The sequence below is a fragment of the Mus pahari genome, chromosome 18 (assembly GCF_900095145.1).
Source record: "Mus pahari chromosome 18, PAHARI_EIJ_v1.1, whole genome shotgun sequence".
Taxonomy (NCBI): Eukaryota; Metazoa; Chordata; class Mammalia; order Rodentia; family Muridae; genus Mus; species Mus pahari.
The window spans coordinates 46,429,068-46,440,494 of NC_034607.1; the positions used below are offsets into that span (position 1 = coordinate 46,429,068).

At 44.8% G+C, this 11,427-nt stretch overlaps 1 protein-coding gene across 2 annotated transcripts in view; it reads right to left on the reverse strand.

The window, feature by feature from the left end:
* The window catches only part of Cdkl4 (cyclin dependent kinase like 4), a 55,578-nt gene that overhangs the window by 33,717 nt on the left and 10,434 nt on the right, over positions 1-11,427 (reverse strand). For both annotated transcript variants that reach the window (XM_029531441.1, XM_021218366.2), the window contains exons 2-3: positions 8,302-8,530; positions 4,059-4,180 (exon numbers count right to left, since the gene is read on the reverse strand). In XM_029531441.1, the coding sequence (XP_029387301.1) occupies positions 4,059-4,180; positions 8,302-8,469 (290 nt within the window). In that variant the 5' untranslated portion in view covers positions 8,470-8,530. The remainder of the gene's footprint in view (positions 1-4,058; positions 4,181-8,301; positions 8,531-11,427) is intronic.

Below are 11,427 nucleotides of genomic sequence, written 5' to 3' on the forward strand. Positions count from 1 at the left end.
GAACTCACTTTGTAGACCAGGCTGGCCTCGAACTCAGAAATCCGCCTGCCTCTGCCTCCCGAGTGCTGGGATTAAAGGCGTGCGCCACCACGCCCGGCTGGTATATTTAAATTTTAAATGATAGTTTAGTCATGGAGACAACTTGAGGGAGTGAGCCTTCTGCTTCCATCCTGCGGATCCCTGGTCTTGAACTCACGTCATCAGTTATGGCCCCAGGAACAAGGTGCTGGCACAGGAGGCTGCTCTATTCAGAAAAAATGGATGTGTGTGTGTGTGTTCGGGGGCGGGGGGGGGGATTTCTCTCAGAGCAGTTCCTTAATGCTGATTATAGTAGCATTGCTCTGGACAGCTAGGTACATGGTGGCAACCTTTGCCTAATCATTAATATTACGAGAGACCTAGTTCTCAGTATAAATTCTTTTCCACATGAAATATCTATTCCGGTTTCCTGAACTGCATTTTGTTATAATTTTGTCCATGTCTACCCTTTCCTAGTCAAACTTGCAGTGACAGCTTTTCTCCTGTATCAAGTGGAAGGGTGACCGTAGCCCCCCGGGCCCTAAGAGGCAGAATATCCAACTCCAGACCCCACTATGTTACGTTCTACTTTTATAACCTCAGAGGGTTGTGGAAGCTTCCATTTTCTCCTGTGTGAAAATGGAGTAACACCCTCAGTTCACTGAGAAAGCCACCACCCAAGCACTTGGCCTAACCGCCACTCGTGTTCAGGAGATGAAGGGCTGAGGTCAGATGAAGCCAGTAGACGTGACCACATCCCAGGCACAGTGACCAGAGGTCCCAAAGGTAGAAGATGCTCTGGGGTGACAAAGAACTAGGAGTGTGTGTGTATGTGGGGGGGATTTAGGCAGAAGCAAGGTAGAGTTCCACAGAACCTTCCAGAACCTGCACCTGCCTCTAAAGCCAAAGCCATCGAAAAAAATCAAGCAAGAAGTGATCCAGTGCTAGGAGGTAAATGTGGAGAAATGGATTAGGAAGCCAATTGATGGAACAACAATCGATCGAGCAACCCAGACAACAGAGCCGGTGAGAGTAGTGGGGGGAGGGGTGGCTTCAGCCTTCAGGGAACAGGCACAGCACTAGGCAGCTCTATCAACAGACATAGGATTCTGGGTAGGTACCCGGAGACTCCAAGTGAGGGGACCTAGGAAACAAGGCAGGGATGAGGGGTCAGAAATGTTTCAGAACCCTGACTGCTAACGTTTTTAACGAGAAACCAAGCAAAGCTAGTTCAATGGGGGTAAGGGTCGTCAATAGGATACACAAAGCTGTCTTACTGGGACAGCATGGTTCTGTCCACTTAGCTCAGGTGCCAAGGAGGAGGGGCCCACTGCTGGGAGGATGACACGCACTGGGGATGAATCACATCCATCTTACAGAGGAGATGGGACTGTAGTGACTGTAGACAGACACGCCAGGTCCAGACCGGAGAGAGAGCACGCCAATGCGGCTCTGCCACAGGCAGAGGTTTTCAAAGCATTACCGAGTGAAATAACGCCCTCTGTAGAAATTGGTGGATATGTGGTGTTTAAGTATTATCCTTTGGGAGAGTGTAAAGACAAATACTAAAAGCAATAGTGAAAGGCTTGAAGCTAAAGTCCAGGTGTCTCGAGCTACCCAGCTCAGAAACTGCTGTTTTAGCTACCTGAAGATGACTCTATAATCTTACAAATTCATGTGTGTGTGTGTGTGTGTGTGTGTGTGAGAGAGAGAGAGAGAGAGAGAGAGAGAGAGAGAGAGAGAGGAGAGAGAGATGCATGTATAAGTATTTGAGTATGTGCATACATGTGTGTGTTCGTGTGTTTGTACATGTATGTATTTGTGTGAGAGAGATGCATGTGTGGGTGTTTGTGTATGTACATACATGTGTACACATTTGTGTGTGTGTTGAATTCCAGAGGTTGGTTTCTTGGGATCTTCTTCTATCTACCTAATTATTATTTTTAATGATTTATTTTCAATATTTTATATTTCAATGTTAACAAAATAACTTATTTAATTTTTCAGGTATGCATGTCTGTGTGTGTGTGTGAATTCAAGTGTACCCTTGGAGGTTAGAGGTGTCAAATTCCCTGGAACTGTTGTCACAGTCAGTGGTGAGCCACCTGACGTGTGTACCTGGGAATCGAACTCAGATCTGGAAGAGCTGTACGTGCTCTAAATAGCGGAATCATCTCTCCAAACCTATCATTATTTTGAGACAGAGTTTCTCATTAGGCCTGGAAGTCCCCGATTTAGCTAGAGTAGCTGGCCAGCTTCAGGGATCTGCTGACTACTTTCCCAGCACTGAGGTTACGGGCACGCGCAGCTACTCCTAACTTCCCACGGGGTTAAGGGAAAGAATATAAACAGCCAAAAGGAGGTAGGGATGGACTTGTCAGGGGGCAGCCATGTCTTGGCTCAGCAGTTCTTTACTACTGGAAAATCAGGTCTTTTCTGCTCTAAATATCTGCCAGAATATGTATAGTTTTGCCCTTATGGGAATATTTCCTTGTTGTATATCTTTTCTGAGTGGAGTTTTGCGTTTAAGGGTGACAACAGCTTTCAGAATGTTCATACTCACTGCCAAGCGATCCACCGTCACGTCTGTCTAGGTGGAGAGGCCACCTGCTTTGTTTGGGGGGGCTTCAGATGGAACCCCTGTGCCTTACACATGCCAGGCAACCTCTGTACCACTGAGCTACACCCCTAACCCTTTTGAATATATTTGAGACCGGGTCTTGACTAAGTTGCTCAGGTTAGTTGCCAACTTGTAATCATCCCGTCTCAGTCTCTGGTATACCACAGCACTCACACTATTTGAAAAATTATTAATTGTGATAATAGTTTATTGAAATTCCTTTTCAGTTTTAGTCATGGCTTTATTTTTTTTTTTATAAAAAGCAATTGCCAAAACTTCTATAATTTAAACCCTGTTTTTCTTTCCTTCTTTAAAGAATTTCTTGTTTAAAAAATATCCTATTTGGGCTGGGTGTGGTGGCGCACCCCTTTAATCCCAGCACTCGGGAGGCAGAGGCAGGCAGATTTCTGAGTTTGAGGCCAGCCTGGTCTACAAAGTGAGTTCCAGGACAGCCAGGGCAATACAGAGAAACCCTGTCTCAAAAAAACAAAAACAAAAACAAAAACAAATTATATATCCTATTTGTGCTCTAGTTAGAATTCTGTACTACAAAAAACCCTGATGAGATAACATGCTTATACTTTTATAGTAGGTATTTCCATCTAGAAACATATACTCATTTCAATAAAATTTCTCAATCATTTCAGTCAGATGCGTAGTTGTCTTTTTAAAAAAGACTTATTTATTTTATATGAGTACACTGTCACTGTCTTCAGACACACCAGAAGAGGTCATCAGATCCCATTACAGATGATTGTGAGCCACCATGTGGTTGCTGGGATTTGAACTCAGGATCTCTGGAAGAGCAGTCAGTGCTCTTAACCACTGAGCCATCTCTCCAGCCCCTGTAGTTGTCTTTTTAAAAAGAATTATTTATTTGTTTGTTTGTTTATTGTGTCTGACTGTTCACCTACATGTTTGTATGTATGCAACATGTGCAGGAAGGACTGCAAAGGGCATCGGATCCCCCGGAACTGGAGTTACAGATGGCTGTGAGCCACCACATGGGTGCTGGGAACCAAACCTGGGTCCTCTGCAAGAACAGCCCTTGTGTTCTTATCCAGAGAGCTCCAGCCCCAGTGGGTGCTCTTATACTATGACTTGCTGGTGGGCCATATGATTGGCTTTCCTCACACTGAATTAGAGTCACTCCTTGAGGTCAGATAACTCTGTGTATGCCTCCCCTCCAAGCTACACTGGGCTTTATACTGTCTTCCTATTTCCTCTGCTTACACTTTAGGTTAAAAGCCATTACCCTTTGAGCACATCCTACATGGAGCTGGAGGGTGGTAACAGAGGGTAGCCGGTGATGGGGTGGGGGTTAGGGGTGGGGCTGGGAGGCTGGGGCTGGGATCCTTTTGGGGCTACGCACAGAATGAAAGAGAACTGGCCACAGAACTCCAGGTTCTAGATCACCTACCCGTTTGGGTTTCTCTCCAGCTCGTTTAACAGCGTGTGATCACAGTACTCAAAAACTAGATGCATCTTTCTCTTTCTTCTGAACACCTCGATGAGGTTCACGAGGTTTGGGTGTTTCAACTGCTGCAAAAGAATTGAAGCGCACAGGTTAGTGATGGGTTTCCATTCCCAGCTGCTCCAGATGTGCTCTGATGCTAGGAGGACAAGGCTCCTTTATCATTCTAGCTCCTGGGCAGAAGGTGTTTTTTCTTTTATTGTGTGTTGGTGTATGTGTATATGTGCAGGGGTGCACTATGTGTATGTGCATGTGTGCGTGTGTATGGATGGAGCCTAGAGGTTGACATCAGGTGTTCTTAATTGCTCTCTCCTTTAACATTTTATTACTAATTAATTAATTAATTAGTTAGTATATGTGTGTCTGAGTGCACAGGCATAGGCACAGCCATGGATGTGTACTGTCGCATGTGTGAGGGTCAGATGACAACTTGTGGGGACGGGTTCCTTCTATCACTTAAGTCTCGGGCACTGAACTCAGACTTAGCTACAAGCATCTACCTGCTGAGCCATCTTGTCTCCCCTCTCCCCTTAATCTTTGAGACAAGGTCTCTCACTGAGATGTGGTGCTTACCAACTCAGTGAGATGGGTGGGGTCCAGCAAGCCCTAGGAATCCTCCTGCCTCTGCCTTCTAGACCAGGGGTTGCAGACACGTGCCATTTAGCACAGTGTTTGACGTGGGTGCTGGGGATCTGAACGGGCCCCGAGGCTTGCCTGTACAGTGGGTACTTTGCTGGCCAAGCAGTTTCTCCACCCTCTCATACAGAATTGTTATGGTGTTTAAGATCAGCTGCTCGTTCTTCGAGCCATCAACTTCAATGTGGAGTGAATTTAAGATCTGTAACAAGTCAGTAGTGATAGTAGCTAAACTGTTTAAATCCCCCTGGTGAAGGCCAAGCGTAAGCAACGTGCTCACGTGAAGGCACCATGCATTGTACGAAAACCGGGAACACACAATGTACAACGTAAACGAAGAACTGAGTCATAAAACAAAGAAAAAAAAAAAAAAAAGAACTGAGTCATTATGCAAAAGACTATAAAATGATCAGTGTTTACATACTTTATACATTATCATGGCCAAAAAAAAAAAGGCTTATTTTATTTGTAATTGTATGTTATGTGTGCATGTGCACACACATGTGAGTGCTTGCAGAGTCCAGAAGAGGGCGCCAGATCCCTGGAGCTAGAGTTAGAGGAGTTGTGAATCACCCTGTCTGGGTGCTGGGGAGCAAAGGGTGGTCTACAAGAGCAGCATGTGTCCTTAGGCTGAGCCCATCTCCCCCCTCCCACCGACTTACAGACTTACATGTTGACTGGATTTAAGTACAGTCTGGTTTCTAGTGTCTGCTCGCAGCAATGCAGGAGCCTAGCCCCTAAGTTTCTGTTGCATTTCTTTCTTCTTTTTTTTTTTTCTCGAGACAGGGTTTCAGGGTTTCTCTGTATAGCCCTGGCTGTCCTGGAACTCACTTTGTAGACCAGGCTGGCCTTGAACTCAGAAATCCACCTGCCTCAGTCTCTGGCCCGGCTTCTGTTGTATTTCTTTTCTTAGGACTCTCCCAGGTTCATGCATTTAGATATGCTTTTCGTTGGACTCTGTCCTCTGGTTGATTCTGCTGCTTGCTCTGATGTATAGATGTTTTATTTGTGGCTTCTATTGCCACGTGGAAATGGTTCAGAAAGCAGTCATTTATATTCTCTTCTTTTTTTTCTGTGCAATATATTATATACATATATATATTTTAAATGTTTTATATGAGTAAATGTTTTGCATGTATGTATTATGTATGTATGTATGAATGTATGTATGTGCCTGGTGTCCAGAGAGCTCAGAGGCATCAGATCACCTGGAATTAGAGTTATAGATAGTTGTGGAACTAAACCCAGGTCCTCTGTAAGAACAGTAAGTGCTCTTAGCTGCTGAGTCATCTCTCCAGTTCCATCTTGTAAACCAGAAGTAAATTGCTGATGAAGTTTGATAACCTATCCCTAGGGTTACTATAAAATCTTGGTGTAGAAAGAAGTCAACGTAACAGGCAGAAACCAGGACAACTGTAGTCAAGCTACTCACATGGCTACTCTGCCGAGAGAGACCAGATAGTTTAGTGTTCACACTAGCTCACACTAGAGTGGCGGGGTATTAGCTACACAGGAAGCTAGGGCAAAAACTATAAGCCGGGACAAACCAGGACATATGACCTCACCCGTTTATAACTCCTTTCCTATGTATATCTAGCAAACAGGTGAGTTTTCTTACACACAACAACAACAACCATAAAATCACCTGACAACTGCTGCTCAATGAGAACTGAGGAAATGAGAATCTATTCTAAATGGGAAGTGTGTTCGGAGCCCCAGGTCAATCTGCATTCTGTGTACACCCCTGACTGAAAAGAGACGAAGGTCAAAGGGCAACAAGGGTGCTTTCACAAGAGAGCCGCTGTAGGAGAGCTCTAGCAAAAGCACGGGTTGGAAGCTGGACAGTTTCCCTGCCCGGTGGACAAGGGATTCATAGACACTGCAGCTCCATGTAACCTGGCCAAACTGTCTAAGGGCTGGCCAGCGATTCGCAGCTCCTTAGCAAATGACCTTGACTTAGCCCGCACTGTGGTTGTCTGAGGTGTAACAGGTAGTATGAGGAAAAGGCCAATACAAGTTAAATAGGAGGAGAGTGTGAGGAAAATAAAGAATGTGTTCCCAGTTAGGGACGGAGCAACAGCAAGAGGCAGGAAAGACTATTCTGAGCCATCATCGGACGCTTGGCAGAGGGAATGAAGCTTGGGCTACTTTGCGTCTTAGGGCTCACCCTTAGATTTGGGCTGTTTTAAATTAGAAGTTAAATCTGCAAGCAACAACCTAGGTTTATTTATCTGAAGACCAGAGAGGGCAAGGGAGAAGATTAACAGCTTTTTTTTTTTTTTTTGCTCTTAGATCCTGCAGTTTAGCCCAGCAATGTCGGCCCCATCAGGCTGGCTCACTAGCGCCCTCTCCTGACCAAGTGTTAAGATCGAACTTTTTTTTTTTTTTTTAAATCAAATTATATTTTAAATGAAACTGCAACAGATGGGGGAAATATCTGCGTGTAATCGTTCTTCACATTTACAAGCTGAAAGCCCATTAAAAATAATATAAGATACTTAGAAAATGACTGTGTACTCTGCAAACTGTAGGGTCTTGATAATGAATGTGTGTTCACCCATTAGTGGTGTCTCCACCACTGGGAGCTTGTAAAAATGAGACACTTTGGGACCCATCCCAGATCCCTCTACCTCTAAACTCTGTATATCAGTGGATCTAGGGGTTCCACGGATGTTCACATTGGAGAAACACACCCCAGGCCTGATTGCTCTTAAAAAAATTGTAAGAATTTTTAGGCTGGGCAAACATTTCCATTGAGAACACATGAAACTTCTTCTTTTTTGTTTTGTTTTGATTTGTTTTTTTTTTTTTCGAGACAGGGTTTCTCTGTATAGCCCTGGCTGTCCTGGAACTCGCTGTGTAGACCAGGCTGGCCTTGAACTCAGAGATCCACCTGCCTCTGCCTCCCAAGTGCTGGGATTAAAGGCGTGCACCACCACACCCTACATGGAGATCCATCAGAGTAAAGAGAATGGCAACAAAAGGAAATAATGTAAAAACCATGAACTTGGCTGGGCGATTCTTAGGCACAGGTGGGCCCTGTCGATACCTCCCCGGGTACTGAGGGCCCCTCTCTGCGGGGAAGGGAAGTGCTCCCGTAGTTCTGCTGGTTGGTTGGGAAATTGTGTGGGGGCAATGTCCAGAAGACGGGCAGGCATCTGGTAAATAGTGGGGCCAGGACACTTGGGTGGATGTTTCCCAATCAGGATGTGGTGAGCCGAAGGCCAGTACTTCCACGTTTTAACCCCCTACTCACACATACAGATAAAGTCAGAAGCCAAAGGCCAACAATGCGTCCCAAAGTGCTGAACCCCAGGAGTTAAGTCGGACTCTAAGATTCTCTCTTGTTCCCTGGCAGTGGTGGCACATGCCTTTAATCCCAGCACTCGGGAGGCAGAGGCAGGCGGATTTCTGAGTTCGAGGCCAGCCTGGTCTACAGAGTGAGTTCCAGGACAGCCTCGGCTGCCCAGAGAAACCACCCTGACTCTTCTCACTCGTTTTAGTGTGCCTGCCTCACGCTGCGTCTTCACAGCGCAGGCGCCGCGGGACCTACCTTCAGCATACGGATTTCCCGCAGGGCTATTTTCCTAACAACAGGATCATCTTCAGATTCCACGAATTTTTTGATCGCTACTACTTGTCCTGAAGACTTGTTTCTGCACTTGAACACAACGCCATAAGAGCCTTCTCCGATCTTAGCTAGCTTTTCATACTTCTCCATTTTAGTGACAGCGACTTAATTTAGCGTACCCGGTAGGTCGACTTGAAGTTCAGCGTTGCACCTGGAAAATAAGAACGGCTTTTTCTTAATCAAGCGACACAGGATGGTTTGCCTGAGTGGCCCAAGGTTTATTTCCACCCTTGAATGTTTGTGTTTTGTGCGCGGTAGAAGTGAACTCTCAATGGTATTTTGTTAGCACAGCTCTATTCTTCTGCGGTCATTTCTGATTGTGGCTCTGTGCTGACCACGTTTAGTAAAAACAACCTCGGGGAAGAATCCTTGCCCGATTTATTGTTTTTATTACCTGGAGTAAATGATTAAAATACAGGGCTGTAAAATGCAGCTGAAGGGGGCTGGACTTTCATATCCTTGAATATGGTGTCTCCCTTCCTAGCTAGTTCACCCGAACCTCACAGGGAAGGGGAAGAATTGCGCAACAAGGCGGGCTACAAAGCTCAACGCCCCCACCTGGTGGACAGGAGAGGGAAAACCATGGTCGCTGAACAAGGCAGCTTTTCTCAGGACACTATTTCCTTAAACTGTTTGGATTACATTTATTCTGATTGTTGTTGTTGTTATTATTGTGTATATGAGATATATGAGACGTGTATGTATATGATATAAATGTGAGGTGTATAGGTCTGTGTAGAAGGTGATAAGTTTGGAACGGATGTGAGATTGTGAGATTTTGTGTGTGTGTGTGTGTGTGTGTGTGTGTGTGAGACAGCCAGAGTGTGGTAGTCAGAGGACAGCTTGTGTGTACCGGTCCTTTCTTACCATGTGGTCCTGATGTGACCAAGATTGCAAAACTTGCCTGGCAAGTGCCTTTATAATCTGTTCCATCCTGCTAGTCAAGGCACGGTATCCCCCCCCTTCTTTTTCTTTCTCTTTCCTTCTTCCTTTCTTTCCTTTCTTTCTTTCTTTCTTTCTTTCTTTCTTTCTTTCTTTCTTTCTTTCTTTCTTTCTCTCGTTTTGTTTATTTGTTTTTTTGAGACACTTTCTCTGTGTAGCCCTGGTTGTCCTGGAACTCACTCTGTAGACCAGGCCGGCCTTGAACTCAGTCCTCCACCTGCCTCTGCCTCCTGAGTGCTGGGATTAAAGTGTGCACTGCCACCACCTGGCAAGGCACTCTTGTTCTTAGCTTTTGTTTGTATTAGGGTGACCAATTATTAGACCACCCCTAAATAAAATAATTATAATAATACAACAACAAGGTCAAATTTTCTAATTTCCCTGCAGTCGTTCCATACCCACAGGACTTCTAAGAAAATACTAGATCTCATTTTTATTATTTTTTGCACTGTTTATGTTTATAATTGTGACTAGATTAAACACTCAATGAGAAATAATACCAAAATGATTAATCAAATCAGGGTAGGAATTAACATTATAAAACTTTGTAATTAGCCTCAGAAAGTCCACCTCTTTATCCAGTGGAATCTTGTATGTATAATCGAATAACTGTAGGAGCTCGCCCTGAAATGACATTGCTTATCTACATATAGTATGCTAGGGCTGCTTGATCCACTTGTACAGGTAAGAGAACTGAAATGCAGTGAAGCAAGTACAGAATTACAGTCGGTCTTCTGGGTTCCACACTGTCCGTCTGAAATCACCACGCTGCCCTGCCTCTGGGTTAATTCATGGCTGCCGTAGTCAGGGTTTCTATTCCTGCACAAACATCATGACCAAGAAGTAAGTTGGGGAGGAAAGGGTTTATTCAGTTTACACTTCCATACTGCTGTTCATCACCAAGGAAGTCAGGACTGGAACTCAAGCAGGTCAGGAAACAGGAGCTGATGCAGAGGCCATGGAGGCATGTTCTTTACTGGCTTGCCTCCCCTGGCTTGCTCAGCCTGCTCTCTTATAGAATCCAAGACTACCAGCCCAGAGATGGCACCACCCACAAGGGGACCTCCCCCCTTGATCACTAATTGAGAAAATGCCCCGCAGCTGGATCTCATGGAGGCATTTCCCTAACAGAAGCTCCTTTCCCTGTGCTAACTCCAGCTGTGTCAAGTCGACACACAACCAGCCGGCACACTGGCATAGCACAATTTAAAGAACTATTTTGTCCAGGTCTTGGTAGTAGTGACATTAAGTAGAGGAGCGAATGGTTACCATCCCTTGTCTAACTCAGACATGCTTAATAGATACTAGGCTCTCAATCTTGTCAGAAATCTGCTAAATGAAACATTAAATGTTTAATATGATAGAAGAGCCCCTTCCCCCCAAATCCTTACAGTTTACCTGCCAAGGTCTCCAAGAAGATATGGGCACAGCGACAAGATTGTACCTGGATTGCGGTATGATAATCACTGAGTGACACTGCTCCACTGCCTTTCTGCTGCCAGGGCTTGGCCCACACTGTGGACAAACAGCGGACACCCAGAGAGCTAAATGTCTCTAACTGGCTAAGACAAGGTGAGTCATTTCTCCCATGTTCCTACTCCACAGGAAAAAGCCTCTCATCTTCTGGGCCTGAGAGTCAGACTAACTCAAGTTGCTATGGAGACCACAGGGACCTGGGAACTGCTTAGGTAGCGGACTATTAACCAACCTCTGTCATTTTAATTAAGGACATCTAGATTGTAATTTATTCTTCCCAGGCTCCTAACTACACTAACAGCTAAGCTAACTGCAGCTTGACAGCTAGAAAACAGACCTCTAGCCCCTTCCCCCAGGGAGATCCACCACCATATTAGCCGGTTAGACAGGTTTGCCTAACGCTTGGACTTTATGATACACAAGTTCAGTTGTAAGCTTTCACAGACATAACCTTCTGTTACTTCCTTACCTAACTTCAGTTTCCAGTGTGAATGTTTTAAATTTCTTTCCCTTGTTATGTCACTGTCCTAACATTAATAGAGTTCTTATAAATTAGCCTAACTCTTTTTTTTTTATAAGATTTATTTATTTATTGTATGTAAGTACACTGTAGCTGTCTTCAGACACTCC